This window comes from Cupressus sempervirens, chromosome 8 (assembly GCF_028749045.1).
Source record: "Cupressus sempervirens isolate cs-2001-9-10 chromosome 8, ASM2874904v1, whole genome shotgun sequence".
Classification (NCBI taxonomy): domain Eukaryota; kingdom Viridiplantae; phylum Streptophyta; class Pinopsida; order Cupressales; family Cupressaceae; genus Cupressus; species Cupressus sempervirens.
Window position 1 is genome coordinate 810,767,720 of NC_143125.1, and position 19,706 is coordinate 810,787,425.

At 34.5% G+C, this 19,706-nt stretch overlaps 1 protein-coding gene across 5 annotated transcripts in view; it reads right to left on the bottom strand.

Moving 5' to 3' along the window:
- Positions 1 to 16,528, bottom strand: part of HCF106 (Bacterial sec-independent translocation protein mttA/Hcf106) — a 63,518-nt gene extending 46,990 nt beyond the window's left edge. For all 5 annotated transcript variants that reach the window (XR_016355074.1, XM_089795433.1, XM_089795434.1 and 2 more), the window contains exons 1-2: positions 16,140 to 16,528; positions 14,621 to 14,742 (exon numbers count right to left, since the gene is read on the bottom strand). Coding sequence is in view for 4 of the 5 variants with exons in the window: in XM_089795433.1 (XP_089651559.1) it covers positions 14,621 to 14,742; positions 16,140 to 16,386 (369 nt within the window). In the remaining variant the exon portion in view is untranslated. The remainder of the gene's footprint in view (positions 1 to 14,620; positions 14,743 to 16,139) is intronic.
- Positions 16,529 to 19,706: the final 3,178 nt, after the last annotated feature.

A 19,706-nucleotide genomic window follows, 5' to 3' on the forward strand; every position in this document is an offset into this window, starting at 1 on the left:
GTATATCAAGTGCTTCTTCATACACATATACAAACTTATTGTAATCTTCAGGTTCCTTCTTGCTTTCCACATCGTTCTTCTTTACAAACTCATCAAACCTTACATTTGCACTTTCAATCATTTTGTTAGTAGCTTTGTTTAAACATTTATAAGTTTTGTTCTTAGATGAATAATCAAGGAATATACCATCATCTCCTTTAAAACCAAATTTACCATTCCTTGCATCTTTGTAAATATAAGACCTACTTTCAAAGATTTTGAAATAACTTACATTTGGTGTATGACCATACCAAAGTTCATAAGGTGTCTTGTTTGTTCATTTCCTCAACTGACCTCGGTTGAGAGTATAAACAACAATATTAATTGCTTCTCTCAAAAATATCTGAGCAACCTCTTTTTCAATCATCATTGTCCTGGCACAATCCACAATTGACCTATTTCTCCTTTCAGCAATCTCATTTTGTTGTAGTGTCCTCGATGCAGATAATTGTCTCTTAATACCATTCTCAGCACAAAAGTTAATGAATTCAATACACATAAGCTCACCAACTCTATCAAATCTTAAAACGTTTCAATGATTTGCCAGTTTCTTTCTCAATTATAGCTTTATACCATTTGAATATATCAAGATCATGTGATTTCACCTTCATGAACATAATAGTCATCATTCTAGAATAGTCATCAACAAACAATATGAAGAATATGTCACCATACTAACTGTGAACACCTATTGGACCACATAAATCAGTATGCACCAATTCCAAGATATCATTTAAAGTGTGTGTTTTGCTTGAAAAACAAGATTTTGTCATCTTACTGAGCTGACATTCTTTATACAGAATTCTTTAGTTTTTGCAGATTCAGTAAGCCTCTTACTCTTTTCTTTCTACTGATTTTCACCATGTTCTCAAAGTTTACATGACACAACCTTTTATGCCATAACCATACATCCTCAAAATTAACAAATAAGCATGTATTAACAGTAAGAACAAGATCAAATAAGTTACCTCTTGTTTGCATTCCAGTTCCAATCAAATTACCTTCATCATCAAAGATTTTGACTTTTCTATTCTAAAATGTCAGCTTGTGACCTAACTTATTCAACTGAGCAACACTCAAAAGATTATACTTCAGTCCTTGTACCCAGTAAGCATCATCACATCTGATCCTATCATTCAACATTAGTGATCCTCTACTTTTCACTAAATATGGAACATCATTTCCTAGCTCAACAGTTACAGCATCATTAATTTCTTCAAATTTATCAAACTTAATTAGATCACCAGTCATGTGATGTGAGCATCTACTATCTATAATCCATGAATCATTCTTTCAAACATGTGAAATAAGGGCAATCTCACTTTCATACCTTTCTCCATTGGGATCTTCTTTAATTGCAACATATACCATCTCAACTACTTCCTTGACATCATCAAAATTGGACTTGGTATGCTCTTCTTCAGCAATGTAGCATGATTTCTTTCCTTGGTCTTTGTAATATCTATTCTTTCTATACTTGAAATCTTTCTTGTCATTTCTGTCACTCTTACTTCTATTAGGACATTTAGCAGCAAAATGACCAACCATGTTATATTTGAAACAAATTAGGGGTAGTTTACCTTTGTATTTACCTTTACCTCTTGATAACCTTCTTGCAAACAATGCTTCAAGTTCATCCAGATCATCCTCAGATTCAGATTCACTTTCTTCTTTATTTTTATTTTCCTTCTTGGAACTTCCAATAGTTAGTGAAGATATAAAAGCATTTCCAATCATAACCATACTAAACTATCAAGTGTCACACATTACCAGGTATAGCTCTCACTTCTTGAATTGCAAAAGCTTTGATAGCATAACTTGAGAACTTTACTTACAATTTCAGAGTCACTAATAGCACCTCCAGCAGCTTTGATTGCGCTAACGACTCCTTTGATTTGGTTTACATTATGTGCAACATTCTCACCTTTCATCCTCATGTCATCATACTTTCCTCTAAGACTTTCAGCTTTGGCTCTCCTTACATTATCACCTCCTTCGTGTACAAGTGTCAATTTATCCCACATCTGTTTGGCAGTAGTGCAATCCTTGATATCATCAAACTCGGCATCATTGAGTGCAAATGCAATCTCAATCATCAGGCCATTGTGATTTCTCTTCTCATTCATTTGCTCCATAGTTAGAGAACAAGCAAGGGTAGTCTATTCATGTTCCAACCAATGTGTGACATTATCTCAAATTTCAAATAAATTCAGCTTCATTTTGTCTTTCCATGATGAGAAATTCCATTAGTTCAATCTTGGTACCTCTCTCTTATAGATCTTTGATCTTTTGTAATAACCCCAACTAGTTACAACTTCATCAAACACCAAATTCTCTTATAATTCAGTTCTTTGACATTTCGTCAAACACTTTGCAAGCAAGCTTTGGTACTACTGTAATGAGCCTTGCTGGTTCTCAAACAATTTGTGATGAAGAATTGACTCCTTTTTTGTTTTTGATGTTTTGCAATTTTTGATACAACAATATAGCAGCAAAATAGAAGATATTGCAATAATAATTTGAACTCAAATATTTGGAAATTACATAGGGAATATACAGCTGAAAATTCTAGATTTTAATACCAATTTAGATACTGGGTATTTTCACAAAATATCAACAACCCAGTTGATAGAATATCCCCTATTATCTAAATCAACAATACCCAAAAAATTTAGAAGTTACAATCCATGAACTTACATTTATACATGCTTTGAAAACTCTCTGAAATGAAGACTAGCAACAACAAAGGAATTCTCCAACAAACAAATGCAACTGCAGCTATGTTGTTCCCAAAGTGCATATAGAAAATAATGCCTGGCAACAGATTCAAACAATGCCCAACTAGCTCCAAATTAACTAGCATACAATTTGATATAAGAATTCTAGCGGATGCGTTCACAAATTCCAAAACAATCTCCAGCAGCAGGAAAAATTAAACTTCTCCTCAACAACAGTTAATATAGGAGAAAAAGGCAATTGTATACCTCAACACAATTGCAAATACAATCCTCAGAATGAAAACTCAAAATTGAATCTACAATACTTCAGCGGTAGATTCCAAACCCTTTTACTTCAACAAGGGCACAAAAATTTCAGAACTTCAGAAGTGTCACAAAGACAACAATAGAAAAGTAATATTCAATCGGATGCTTTACTCATCAAATGGGCTCATATTTATAATCTCCAAATGGCGCAAAGTTTCCCAAATGAACTTCACATAAGAAGCTTCCCACCTACAACATTAAAATATAATAAAGTGTCATTATTAACTAATTTATTAATTGTTTTGGCTCCAAAAATGACCTTTTCCACCATAACTTAAAATCCTGACACGTGAGGCCACTATTTCTTGCTCCCATGATTTAAAACTTTTTGTCCCAATTCCAACGAGCTATGATACTGAGGTGACCAACAAAAATAGCAACCTCAACATATTTAGATGAATAATAATAATAATTCACCTGTCTTGCAAAAACAGCTAAAGAAGCATCAGAATCGAAATCTGACAACATCAAAGTGATCCTGATGATGAAAGGCAATGAATGAACCTGACGAGGTGACTTACTATAAATAGACGCTCCCTCCAAGATTTTTGGAGCTCATATCGGAAGCCCAATATAAAAAATGAGAGCATCCTCCAACTCCTCTAACTCAATTGAGCTCATTGGAACCAACTAATTGACTTACTATAAATAGTAAGTCCCTCAAACGGAACCAAACACACAATAGGCTACTGGAAAGCCTATAACCACACAACTAAGACCCTTAAATCCTACTATCAACTCACGAGGGTCGCGATGGTGAACTGACTTGGCTAGCTGCAGGAACCTGCTAAAAATGGGGACATTACATCTTTAGCTCAAGTTCGTTTAAACTTCTTCCTTCAAGCACTGTGCTCTTATACCAATTGATAGATAACTAAGAGGGGGGGTGAATCAATTATCCTATAGTCCCTTCAAACAATTTCAGTACCATACAATATTCATACACTTCATAAACAATCACTCGATGTACTCTTTCAATCACTTTACTCCAAACTATTCATTCCCTGTTTTGTTATAACCAATTGGCAGTAATAAAACTTAGTTATTACCGACTATTAACTTAGTTGTTACCAAGTTGCAATAAACTAAAAGTAATATGAAAATTAACTTGCAACATAACAACATTCACACAATTTAACACCAAGATTTTTAACATGGAAACCCTATAAAGGGAAAAGCCACATGGGACTGGCAAACCAAAATTTTCACTCTTTTGAAGTGAGCTCGGCTAAGAGCCAACCTTGTTGTGGGTTAAAAGCACATTGTTAATGTCACCTTGTTAGAGGATTATAACGAAAAGATCATCTAGACCTTATCACTCCTTAATCCTATCTAAAAAATGGCCTCCTCTAAAGGACTTACAAACATCACTAATCAATGTTACCATATAGGATTTCACAAACTTGTTAGGTCCACTCGATCTATGAGATTTTTTGCTACAAAATTAGAAAGTAACAGTATAACATGACCTGTTTAGGTATAGCACTACCTTGCTTGTTCAATTCAAACTTCTCTCTTTTCTACTCAGTTCACCTGGCACTTCATTCTCCTTTCAGCTTCAATAACTTCGCACTATTATCTTCTCATTTTGATCACCTTTTCACAATCAACTCGCAACCTTTAATCAACATTCAAAAATTGTCATGAACATCTTCTTAAGTAGTCGTCTTTGTGCTTCCATATTTTTTCATTTATAACCCCTTAATCTCAATCGTCGATCTCAGATACATTTGATTTAACCACATAAAAGATAGAACTTTGTGCTCATCCTTATCCTTCTTCAATTTCCATCATCAAATCTTCATCGAATTTTCTCAGTCGTTGATCTTGTAACAAACTTTGACTCGTGCCTTTGCCAATCTCAAACATTTCATATTTCCGTCAAAAGTTGGCCTCAAATTCCAGCTTTACACTTTGTTGAGCTTGAAGAACTGAGAATTCTTCATAGTTTTCAGCACTTTGACTTGGTGTAATATTCAGTGAGTTTTGCATATGGCGATGGCTTTATTTAGAGGCCATGATTGATGTTATTGGTGAAGAAATATCAAGTTTGTGCATATATTTGATACGTATTCATTGTAGACATGTGGTTTATCATTGGCAGCCATTATTAATCAGGTTTCAAACGTTTATGAGCAAATTTGTGAAGTTTATTCAAGGGTTTCAAGAATATTATTGGCAAATTGAAAGATACTAGGGTTTAACTGCAGATTTCCAAGGGTATTTCCAGAATCAATTGTGGCAGCCATTGTAATTACTACCAGCATTGAATATTTATTATCAGTTGTTATCTACAATTTCATACATAGCTGCCATACATTTCCAGATTTTATAATAAAAGATTGATGACCTACGATTATGAAAAGCATTGTAAATATGGAATTCATGTGAGTCTTTTCTTCTTCACACAAATCAAAAAGCATAAGCAACATAATGAAAAAGAACTCATGTGAGTCTTTCATAACTTTTATGGGATAACTCACACTTTTCCAGAGAATGTGGGATAAATAGATATACTTTTTTTCTTTTAATAATTCATTTATTCCAATACTTTAATTAATACCTTGGCTTAAACTCCCATGAACTAAAAGAACTCATTTGAGTCTTTCATAACTTTTGTGGGATAACTCACACTTTTCCAGACAATGTGGGATAAATAGATATACTTTTTTTCTTTTAATAATTCATTTACTCCAATACTTTAATTAATACCTTGGCTTAAACTCCCATGAACTAATTGAATAAATAACCTCTTTCAATGATGAATCAACCCTCAACTTAAGTGAAATTATAAACTCAAATTAACTTTATAATAAGCCATTTAATGCCTTAATAATAATTTGGCCACTAAAATAATAACTCCCAAAATACCTATCATTTAAATATGATGTCTAAAATAAGAGTCATGCCTTTTATTTCCCCATGTGACCAAATGCACTTTCCAAAAATAGAAAGGGTTTGTCTCAATCATTACCAAACTTGTCATTAATAGTAGGTACATGAAACTAAGCCCAAACAAAATTCAATCTAAGCCAAATGAAGACCAAACTAGAACATACCTGAATTGTGGAGAAGACAAGACCCTCCCACCCTCTATCCACAATAATTAGCCTACGAGGGACACAATAATAGGCTAACAACTCGTCCTCTGACACTAGCTAAAAAGGGGACATTACAAAAGTGGAAGCATCCAAGTCCGCCAGCTCTACATTTACATCCCACCTCTTCATCTCCCCTTGTTTGTATTCTTTACTCTTGTGTGAGATGAGATGCAAGTTATAATGCACAAATACCTAGTTCTCCACTCTCTTTGATTGCAACCTATTGTGCTTTACTAAGTGGATGAAAGAATATGTGCTCTAATTTCTTTCCAATGTAGATGGACTAGCAACCTATGAAGACAAGACAAAAAAACAATTAAAACAATTTATTAATCTTATAAAATAAAAATTACTAGCAATTTATTAAAATATAGTACACCAATTTTTTTAAATAAAACTTACTTCGTATATAACCTTGATTGCAAGGGGTTGAAACATTTGGAATCTTTGGCCACGAAGGTACCACCAACTATGAGCATCCTTCCTAAACCAATAACAATGAGCATCATTACTTAGACCTCTTGCATTCTAAGTTACCAGATACTCTCCTAGACCTAGGATTTCCTGCTTCAATTCTCTCAAAAGTCTGGTCCTTATCAGATTATGTCAAAAGTCTGCTATAGAGACTAAATTTTGCTAAGAATTCTCTGAGAGGAACCCTGGCAGAATTCAACCAACTTTTGGGTGACTTTGGTTTCCAGCAGAGGAACCCAGACAAAATTTCAGATAGTTGAGAGAATTTGGTCGAAAAACACCATCTTGTTTACTTTTTCTAAAGGTCCTTTTTACCAAATTGGACTCGAGAGCATGATTAGACTCAAATTACTAATCATATTTAATTCGAATTAAATGCTACTTGAGAAGAGGAATTGAGATGTATAAAAATGACATGCATCTATTATGGAATGTATGAAATACACCATATATCATGCATATAGCCTAACATGTATAGAAAACTATGAATTGAACAAAATCTAAAGAGATCTTTACTGTGAATAATTTTGGATCCAACGCCTACTTTCTTGGCGTCATCTAGTCTGATCCAAAGCTTCTTTGTTTGAATCATCTAGTATAATAGTTAATGTGTGAAGCTTATGGAAAGAATCACAACCTTGGCCTTACATAGGCCTATAGCATTAAATTTTGTGCTTCTACTTTGCAACAGCAGAATGATGATGATTTGTTTCATGGTTTTTTATGATATTTGATCAATAGTGGTTGATTATTAGTGTTAACATTATTGTTTTTAAACTGAAACATTTATGTGGTAGTGTATTTTGCCATGTTTCTTTAATATTAGCATAGTGGTGTAAGAGTTTATTTGCTGCTACATCTATGTACATATATATACATATATTTAAAAACATATATTAATGTATTGACGAACCCAAAACAAATCCGAACCCAACCCAAAAAACATTTGAACGAATTTTGAACCCGAATTAGTACCAGAGTCTAAACCGTCAACTTAGTTTGCATTTGCAAACTCTATGAACTCATCTAAAATCAAATATCATATATCATCATTAGGAACGAGTCTTCCAATGTTGTCTTGTATCCATCGAACACTTTTAAATCTCTATAGGGTGGTATCCTTCCTGGTAGATTAGTATATTGGGTGCTATAGTATTTGGGCATCAATGCATGGCCTAGCAAATGTAGAGTGGTCATTTTGTTCGATCATTCTACAACAATTGCTTGCAATTGTTTTAAGGTCTCTTCGGGATATTGCTCTTTTTCATTTACAATTTGCTTGATCTTCTCAAGTATTGCATCTATGCCATCATAGATCTCTCCAAGGCAAGGCCTATCCATGTGAATATATCAGAGTGCTCATAATGGGCTCGGCAAGCTTAATGAGATATTCTACATGTTTCCACCATAAGTCAGCCAATATCCTTTGCTTTACTATCGTTTTGCCTCCATATAGCCCAGTTGTTGTTGATAACCATATTGGAAAGTGCTTCTATCACTTGCATAAGTCATCTCAAGACTATTAGATCTGATGCAAAACAAGTCTCGACAACATTTATGGAGGATCACATTCCCTTTGCTTTTGTTTACTTTTATTGTCAGTGTCATCGATGGTATTTTACCTACATTCTTCTCTCTCTCTTTTGTTGCCTCATGCTCTTGAATATATTTTAATACTATTGAATTTGGTACAAGTGTTTTTTTCATTTCTTGACTACTCTTCCAAGGTATCTACACAAATGACCTACCACACGAAAATATGAACTATTCCTTTCTACATTGCAACCCCGACATTTCCAACAAAATGCACCACCTCTTGGAAGGGGTCTTACAATATCCACATACTTCCACTAAGAAGAATTGGATTGGGGTTCTACTCTTTATTTGGTATTGCCTACTGAGGAAGAGGTAGATGCCATTGTAGTTCATTTTCGTATGGCAAGAAATTGTACACATTCAATATAAAACTTAAAGGAAAGAGAATGGATTTTTTTGGAAAACAATGGCTAGATCTTATGGTCAATGAAGGATAAATGAAAAAATAAAAAGCTTAAAGTAAAACAAAAAGAAAATAGAGCAAGAACTTAACTCTTTCACTCATTGTAAGCTTGCAAAGGTGTATGCTCAACCACCTATTTGCTCTTGCTCAAGACAAAATAACCAACTTGCACACTACAAATGAGCATTAGAAGCCAACATAAGCATTTCATTTCCACCTTTTAGGGTTAAGGATGTCAAAACAATATAAAATTGCAAAAAACTCACCTAAATGACGTCCGCATGTCTTAGTTTGTCAAAGTCCATGCTTGGTTCGTCTTGTTTGGGCATGGTTTGCCTGGGTCCATTCTAACAGTCAGCAAGTTCAAACTGGATCCTTGATTTTTGAGCCCTGCCTAGACCAGCAGGCGAACTAGACAAGGACCAGGTACCAGTTCACACCCAGCCTGGTCCAGCAGGGTCTAGAGGTGAACCAAGGTAACTTGGTAAAAAAATTAATAAAATAAATAATAACAGTTGTTCAAAGAGTGAGGCTAACCCGATTACGAAGGACGGGAATCATTAATATTGCTAGTTTGCAGCTTCCTTTGAGTAATATTAAGGCCCTAGCAGTGGCTAGTTATGCTAACAAAAAAACAACAACCTTAAAGGGCAGTGGGTAGAATCAAAAGGGCAGAAGTTGCAAAAGAAAGGGTGGCATCTCTTCAGCAACTAATTTGCACCATGAGGAGGATATTTCAGGAAGACTCGTTGGAAGAAGGGAAAAAAGGGGAAGGGGGATTCTTAATATAATCGAGAGAAAATGAAAAGGCAGAACAGAAGATGGGCTGAGTTAGAGAAGAAATGCAGGGGAAGAAGGCAGGTCTGATTTGGAAATCAAGGAAAACAGAAGAGTAAGAGATTAATCATAAAACATCAATGGAATGAGCAGCGATCAGAAAATCGGAATATAAGACAAGAGAGCAGAACCTGATCAAACAATCAGGGAAAACAATTGAGTTGGGATCAAATCATTAATTATCAATCAATCCAGGAAGAACAGAGGATTTCTCATACACATATATCAGAATATAATCAGCGGATCAGATTACTACAAGGCAAACAGAAAACTTATGCATTATTCATAGGCCTTTATTCTAATGCGAGAAATCCTTTAATTATATCTCTTGAATTAAACAGATCATATCCATAATAATTACCCTATAATCAATCATATGTGAGTTGAAGGACGTAAGCTAGAGAGACGCAGTCTACTGGCTCCCGCAAGCTATGTAGACCATCCCAATGGATGGAACTGGTCATAGTTGGACATTCCTCCCCCTTGTGGACTGAGAGATGAATGGATTAAGTCAGTGGATGGAACTGGTCATAGTTGGATGTTTCTGCCACTTGCAGGATAAGAGGTGAACTTCCATGATTGGATTATTACACACTCTCGGGCTTAATTGGGTTGGGCAGTTTACTAGTGCCCTTCCAAGTTTCCTACTGAACCATCTTATGATTAGTTGAAGGATAACTAGTTGGTCATAATGCCTATCACGGCATACTTGTTCACTAATCTATGTACTTGTATATTACCTCTTAAATTATTGATGGTTAAATGAGTTTCCATTAGTAGTTTATTTTTAAAGAATAAATTATATTGTCGGAATTGTTAATTTTGGGAACAAATAGGTTAATTTCAATTTGGGGACATTAAAAATAGTATCAGAGCAATAATACCATCAGCCTACAAGACAAACCTACTTTAACTATTGTCTAATTAACTATTCATTCTTCTTAATTAGGTTAAAATAAAATCAAGTGAGCCAACATTTAATCATTAGCATCCTCAAAATTCAAACGGCTGTCCCCTATGAGATTTTATTGGCGGAAACAAGCACATTCCCTTTGGAGGCTTCAGTTATTAAGCTATCTAAAGAAAAGTTAAAACTCAAGGTATGGAAAAACATTATTGGCCTAAATTTATCATAGAAAAAAGACTTGACAGGAGAAAGAACACATGGATGAAGAAAAATGTCAAATGGATGAAAAATTAGAATGTTAAAACGTATAAAAGTTCGAATAACAATGATAGAACCAAAAAGTTTGAGAAGGAAAAATTTAGAAGTCTCATATCATTAAAACAAAATGGACGCAAAGAAGACTTTATATCAAAGAATTGAACCCCATGGGAGATCATGAGGAGAAAGCATACGTAGGAGCAAATATAAAATGGAGAGCTGAAACGAACATAGCACAGCTTAGGACAAGTTATCATCATGTAAGATGTGAAACAGGTAGATGGATGATACCTAAGAAAGAATGGGAGGAGAGAAAATGTTTATTTGGCAGCATAAGAGTAGTAGTGATAGAGCGACATTTTATCATGGAGTGCCCAGCATACAACGACATCTGCTCTAGTTATGAGGAGATTTTAGAAGCAAGCAGTTTTGGTCATCTTTTTGAAGAAACAGAGCTAGACGGGGTAGTGAACTTAGTAATTAAAAAACATTGTTGAAGAACTAACTTAAAGAAGGATTTTCAAAGGGCCTAATGTTTTGGCACCCTATTCTTGGGTGTTTGCTTTTCCTAGGGAGTCCCATAGGCTGCTTTGGCCTTGTGGACGTTATTAAAATCTTCCGCTCTTTTATTCAACATTCCATTCATATATATATGTGCCTTTAACTACTTTGTGTCTAATATAAGTATGCTTACTCCATGTGTATTTCATATGCACACTCTTCACATGTATGCCTCGTATTTGCTTCACACCTATTGAATTTCAGCATGTTTACTCCAGGGGAACATTTATCGAGTATGCTATGTGCTCTTTATGTATTGCTCCATGCCTTACATGTCTAACGTGTAGTCGTGTGTATTCAAGCCTTGTCTAATATTCATGCCTTATGTATATTCATGTGCATGATTCACATCTTACGTGTATTCCTATTTATGATTCATAATTCATACCCAACATGTATTCATGTGTATTCTTCATGCTGCATGTGTATACTTCATATCTTACATGCATTTGTCTGAATTACATGCCTTACATGGATGCTTCATGGCTTAAGTGTATACTACATGCATAACAGATATTTATGTCTACACTTTGCATCTTCTATAAACTCATATGTTTGCTACATGTTTGAGGTGCTTTCAGAATGATTACTTCATAGGTGTGCATGCCTTAAGTTTGTTGTGTTTCCAGCAAGTTATTCCATGCATGAGTACTTATAATTGTTTCTAGATCCATATTTCCTTCACTCAAATAAGAAATGAGGCATACATGCTCCATTCTTAATTCACACAATATTCTAGATGTGTTTCATGCTTCTAGATCTCATCTTAATACAGAAGAAGCTCATCCTTTGCTTTGACTCAAAGAGATGTTGGGTCAACCAAATCGGCTTTTTGCAAACACAAGCAATCAATTGTCAGCATTGATTGTTTTCTTTCCTAATAACTCATGGACCTTGCCAATTTCTAATTCACATGGTCCCTGGAAACTCCTCTGCCCCTCCTTGGGCACATGCATCCTTGTATCCATATCGAATACAGATACAATACGGCATGGATATATATCGGATTCCCTACCCCACACGTGCCCAAAAATCCTTAACTTTTTGACTATGCCAAATACTATGACATTTGATTTTATAATAAATTGACATAAATCTTCCTTAATTTATAACTAACTTCAATCATGCAACTTCTTTTAGTTGGTATAAACAGAAACCTATTCCAAATGAGGAAGACCATATATTTTTCTATTTCTACTAGCTATTTTTTCTTCCAAATCAGCTCTACCATTTTTAAAATAGTGTTAACATTTAAACCAGCTTATCATTATGTATGTAGCAATCATATGTGTATATTTATTTTTAAGTACTGGAAATATCTTCTCATAACTTAGAAAATTGTGTTAAACATATGTGTCCATATTGGGGGTCTTTAAAAAGGTTGTATCTGCATCTGATATTGTATACATTTTTGTATCCGTATCCGTATGCATCCAACTTTGCTAAATCTTGCTCTTTCTGTTGAGTTGACAAAATACACCCTAATTCCAATTTGTTACCTGGGATTTATATTGAAGGGGTGCAGCGGAAGTGAATTTTGAAATATATCCTTTGAAAGCGAAAATTGCATAAAGTGGGATCATTTTGAACATTCACTCTATGATCATTCCACCCTAAAATTACTTGAGGACAAGCAATCTTAGGAAGAGTGGACTGTCATACCCCCACCAGACTCAAGTTAGCAGCCCTTAAAGTAATACAAATCACAGGTTTCATAAGTAAAATAAATTATAATTTTAGGCACTAAGATTTAATAAAAACAGATGACTACGATAAAATATAAAATATTTCCTAAGTAACAAATTACAAGGGAAGCTGAGGAACCAACCTTATAAATGAGTCTAGACAAAATAATAAAAGAAATAACAGTTGTTTGAAGAGAGAGCTCAACCCAATTACAAAGGACGTGAAAAATTAATAGTGCCAGTCATCAGCTTCCCTTAAGTAATATTAATGCCCTGGTAGCAGCTAGTTATGCTAATAAAAAGACATTGACCTTAAAGGACAGTGTTTGCAAAGGAAAGGGTGGCATCTCTTCAACAACTAAGGGCCCTTCACAACTTGAGGGGTGATATTTGAGGAAGCCTCATTGGAAGAGGGGAAAAAGGGGAAGAGGAATCTGAATATAATCAAGAAAAAATAAAAAGGCAGCACAGATGAAGGGCTGAGTTGGAGCAGAAATGTAGGGGAAGAAGGAAAGGCTAAGTTGGGAATCAAAGAAAACAGCAGAGTGAGGAATTAATCATATAACATAGATGAAATAAGCAGTGATCAGCAAATCAGAATATAAGACAAATAAAAGCAGAACCTGATCAAATAATCAGGGGAAATAATTGAATTGGGACAAGTGCTCATAAAGAGAAAATCAGTCATAAGTTATCAATTGATCCAGGAAGAAGAGAAGAAATTTCAGAAACATATATATCTGAATACAAGCAGCAGATCCGATTGCTATACAGTATAAACAGACTTGTGCATTATTCGTAGGTCTTGTTTCTAATATGAGTATTCCTTTAATTATATTTCATTATGTAAATAGATTGCCTATATATTCATGTATAATTAGTAATTACCCTGTAATCAATCAAATGTTAGTTAGAGGACATAAGTTAGGGAGACACAGTTTACCAGCTCCCCCGAACTATATAGACCACCCCGATGGATAAGACTAGTCATAGTTAGATGTTCCTGCCCATTGTGGACCAAAAGGCAGGTGGATTACCCCAAGGGATGGAACTGGTCATAGTTATACATTGCTGCTGGTTGTGGGATAAGAAGTGAGTTACCATGATTGGATAATTGCATGCTCTTGGGCTTAGTTGGGTTGGGCAGTTAACTGGCATCCTTTCAAGTTTCCTACTGAACTGAGCTACAATTTGCTATGCGATAGTTAAGTATAATGTGTATTATGGCATAATTGTTTGCTAATATATAGACTTGTTTATTATCTCTTAAATTATTGACAGTTAAACAAGTTTAGTAAGTTATTGTTAAAGAAAAACTGTATTGCGGAATTGTCGATTTTGGGCAGAAACAGGTTAATTTCAATTTGAGGGCAGTACAATGGCACAGAATTCATGCCATGTAGGAACCTGGATAACATGGTACAGTTCGATGAGTCCTCAATTGCATAGTTTTACTGGCAGAATTCACTATAATCTTCTTTGCTAATCAGTAATCAGGGGTTAATTTATTTCTTTCTTTCGTTTTTATATAAATTTATCCTCCTGATACACAATACTTGAAATGTCAAACATCTTTTTTGAGCAACTTGATGAACTGCAATAAAGCATAAAGTATAACAGAAATGCCATGTTCTTGAGCTAGACTTAACATGGAGTCCAGATATTACAAAAAAGAATGCTTACTTAAGAACCCTCAATTGAGGATTACTGAGTACCTCAGCGAGACCCTTAGGTCCAAAAACAAGCAGAGCCACAACTCCAATGACCAAAGCTTCAGGTGCACCTACACCAAACAATGAGGCCTTCACAAGTTTCCGTCTTCCCTGCCTCCGAAAACCTGCAATCCAGGGAAAAAGAATTATATCATTTTATTCAAAACAATATAAACAAAAAACTCTTCTTGCATTACCATCAGTGTGAAAAGAAGAAAGAGAGAAATTTTATCAATATTCAAAATTACAAAGATTGGTTAATGGCATTTGAAACTACAACCAATTGAAATAATATTGTGAGAAAAGAAACTCCAAAGATGCCACAAACTTAAGTTAGACTGTAAAGTACGAAAATAAGAGAGTAGTTAGAAAGAGGGGTTGAACTCAAGGCAGGCAAAGGCTCAAAATGTCTAAGACAATAATGGCTTGTCTCACAAACATTACAAATAACCATGAGGAGGAAAAATCCATCACCAGAAAACCCAATGCAAAGAAAGGACCAATGATGGAGAAAGGCCCTGTGCAAAAATAAGGCCCCTGCAAGACATTATATAAAGTTATAAAACGACTCCCGTGGGCCTCTCCTTCTATTTTGGAATAGAGATAATATCATCCGAGGCCCCGTGACAGACCCACATAAGCATAGATGCACAGGAGATTTGCACTACAAGTATGGGTGCAAGCATATCTTAAGTCCAAATAGAAGGATGACTGATAGGCTGTTTGGCTAAGTGGAATTGACAGAATGAAACACAAATATATAGCTAAACCCGAGCATTTAGGAATGAATGAAAGAATTTTAACGACGTCATGAGAAGACCAATTAATCTGTGTGCTGTAATTTATCCCTGTTAACCCTTGTTTTGTTGTGAATCTGCATTAAGAAAGTTGTCGTTTGTATAATCTTGCCTCTTCAAAAAGTAATTCAGATTCAGACTGTTCACCTATAAGTTGTCCTCATATTTGACCATGAATATCTTTATAAGCTGCGCACTCCTCGATTAAATGTCACTATTGAAGTATACCTACATCTTCATCCTTTACTACACCAGGTCATAAAATACCTAACTCCGTGCCCAAGGATTGTTGTTTAGACGGTCTTAAGGAAACTAGAAATTATGACGGGTATAAACATAGACGATAAATATTTTCTAAAAATCTATCTGACGGTGCAGAAGAAAGCCTCTGCTTGATATATAATTTCCGGTAACCTTCGCAACCGACTATGAACAAATACAACATAACAGAAGTGACAGAAGTGATCTTCAAGCATATGAAGGATTTTAATACGATTTTGACAGAATACAAAGGATTAAAAGTGAAGGTTTCCTGGATAAAACATAGTGTTTTTAAAGAAAATTAAAATTTTCAACTAAATTTGCAAAGCTCTATAAATGAAATACGGATTTTTTTGTCTTTTTTTCTGAAATTATGAAATTCGGACTGCTTAACAAGTTCAGAAGTTCATTTATATCAAATTTAAGCGACCAAATTTTTGAATAAGATATGCTGTATTGCTTACCTTTGTAAGCTGCATTGAACAGCAATGGCTGACCCAAATAAAATTTAGAATGCAAGCATATGTACAAAGAATGCCCACTTCTGTAAAATGGTTTCTTTGCATGTTTGCGATCTCTGGAGAATGAAAGAGAAGGTGCCCACTTTCGGGTTGACTGAGGGTGAGGCAATAAAGAATACACGCCATTGCAAGCGGAAGAAGGCTTGCAAAGTGAGAGTGCGGATGGCCCTCCGACGGCAGCTGTAGCCATTCTTCTCAGTCTGTCGAAAGAGTAACCATAGCCACTAGAAATTTGGGATGATAGTTGTCATTTTTTTTTATATTCCTTCCGGATGTTCGATTTGAAAGCTATATGAGATACGATGTCGAGAACTTCAACTTGCCCGATTGAGGGATTTAAACATACTTTGATGGGAGAGTTTGGATTTGGTCTCACGGGGGCTCGTTGATTTAATGACCATCACACTTTATTATAAATAATAAATTAATTAAATCATTATAAAAAATCGTTAAAGGTTAATTAGTTTTAAAAAAAAGTTAATTAGTACGCAAAGGTTTAGAAGGTGTGTATAATGGTGTACGAGGAAATAAACTTAATGAAAAAAAAAATTTGAATAGATACTATTTGTTTCTAAAATTTGTGACAAATTTTATTGTATGTTACATTAGAATTATTAAATGGTCAAATTTATGATCACCATGCTTTTAGCACTTGTATCTTGATGCATGATTTGGTAAGTCATCATCTTTATCATGTAAATTATAAGTTCTTCAATAGGACATATCTTCAAAAAGCAAAGGCCTCATATTTTTTGTTTGAGGTTCCAATAGTTGTTAGTGGGATAAAATATTTTCCCTACTAGTTTAGGGGTTTTTAATCCATGAAGCAACTTTAGAAAGCATGTTAATTTTCTATTTTCTTGCTAATATATTTTGGGATAAATCTTTTGGCAAGTGAGTATTGAGTGAGTGTTCAAAGGTTGTCATTGATGGCAACATACCTCATTTGCATGTTTGCTTGATGTAACAATTAGTTTTGTTAAGGTTTGGATGTGAAGAATACCTAAGTCTAGAAAAGGATTAGAGGATACAGTGAACCGGTTTTGGTCAAAGAAGACAGCAAAGTTATCAGACATGGCTATAACTTTGGGAACACAGTATATATTATGTATGAGCTTATGGTATGATCGCTAGTATTTATATGGGTAAGTAGTATGTGTTTTGGTAATGTGAAGTAGATTAGGTACAACATGGCAGAGTTACAGAACAATTTGTGAGATCAGATAATTTGGCTTAGGTAATCGAATTGTTGCTTAGCAATGGAGGGATGAAATCCAAGGACTTTGCTCTTGGATAACATGATCCAATTTTGTATATTGGTATTTGAGTGGACATGTTTTGTGAAGTGTTATGTAAGTCAGCTGAGTTAATTATTCTCAAGAGCATAAAGGAAAGATTTATTCGATATGTGAGCATAGAGTATGTGATGTGTCAACTATATGATGTTATGTATGAGCCTTGATGCTAGATAAGAGCAAATGTGAGGTACAATGGGGCTAATTAAACATTAAGATGTCATGTACAATTCACTTTTGCTATAATATTTTCCTTGTATTCGGATGATGAAACCAGAATGTGGATTCAACCTTCACTCTCGAGCAAGTGTGCTCCCTTTTTATTCTCATCTTTTTAATAGGGTTGCAAACCTCTAATAAGGTCATGTCCTTTAACAAAGATCAATGTACTAAATGTTATGTAATGACTTCTAATAGGATCATATCTCCTAGCATAGATATTTCATATTAGTGCATCATTGTGTGGGTTCAATCCCCACGAGAGTTTTCCTTTGACCAAAGTTTCCTTGAGAAAAAATCATAGTGTTATAAGTTCTCTTTTGATGTGTGTTTTACTTTTATGCATTGTGGTTTATGGATGCTTATGGTCAGGTTATAAAGTGTTGCATTGGTTTAAAATTGTTGTAATACTAACTCACTCCCCCTTTTAGAGTAGATGGTTATTTTCTATTTCACTCTTCTATTAAGTTTACTTAGGTCAACTCATAAATTAGGAGGAATTATGTATTTTGGATATTATTATTAGGAGGATATTGTCGAGTCATCCCTTTGACTCCAACTACTCTTAAAATGTCACATGTGGTTAATTCCAATTTGGAAACCACCTTTCTAGATTGAGGGTGCATGGTAGGTGGTTGATTTCATCAAGGCTCCACTTCCTCCAAGTTGAAACACTTGTCTCAATCTTGTCCAAGTTTCCTCCCAGCTCATGCCTATATAAACATGCTAGCTCTTTGTAGTTCATATATTTGATACATATAAAACATAGCATGTAACACATTAGGAAATATTGATATTATTATGCCTTTGAGCATTTACATCATAAATTGGTCTCATATAATTATTATTCAATTTCATTTCTTATTGTTTGATCTCTTTCATTAGATTATGGTTTATACATATATTTTCACAAATTCTAACACACACACACACACACACACACACACCCAAGTGTTGATTGATCCTAATAGTTGGTATCATAGTTTGGTGTCTTTGAAGAAGTCTGATAGCTTGAGGAAGATCTAGATGGATACATGTAGCTTATAGAGTAATTTAGATGCAACGCTTGAGGATTTGGACAAAAGAAATGCAGATAAAGAAATGTTGAAGTTGAAGCCTAGAGATGCTCAAGATTGCATCATAAAATTCAAGAAACAAAATGATATTTCAAGAGTGTTTAGAGGAACTTGTTGAATGCATCAATGAGCCTGAGATAGATGAAATAAAACTAGATCTAATCGAGAGACATTAGAAGGACAAACAAGCACCTTACCATAAATTCAAAATTACTACTCTTTATATGACCAAAGAGATTGAAGATGGGAAAGAGTAGAAGGAAAAACTTGAAAAAAATACAAAGAGGAAAACAAATTAATGTTGTGATTTGAATACACATCTTGGACAAGTGAAATTGGAACTTGAAGATTCAAGGTCTAATTATCAACTTGAAAAGTACACAAATATTGTCAAGATAATACTTGTGGAGGCAAAGTTACATCTTGAGAAACTCAATTGAAGTAGTGAAAAACTTGATGAGCAACTGCAACAACAGAAACCTAAGGGTGACATGATTGAAATTAGTTACTATGCTGCTAAAAGTTATAAGGCAGATGAGGAGAAACCAATGCAAGATCTTACTTAGACACCTATTCATGTCGATGTTCACCTAAAGAGAATAACAAGAAGATAAAATGCATATGGTATGCATGCAATAATTATGGATACATGAAGAAATATTGTGAAGGTAATATTGATGTTAAGCCTTTTACTAGTCATTTATTTCAATTGTTGGATTTATGGACATAAGTAACATGAATGCAAAGCTAGATCCAATTAGAGGATAAATGAGGGGTCTAATAATATATCTAATGTTATAAGACTTATTAGAAAAAATAATATCATATCTTCTAGAGTTATATGTTATAAACGCAATAACTTTGGATATATTGCAAGAGATTGCAAATTGCAAGTGAATCAAGGTGGACCAAGGTATTGA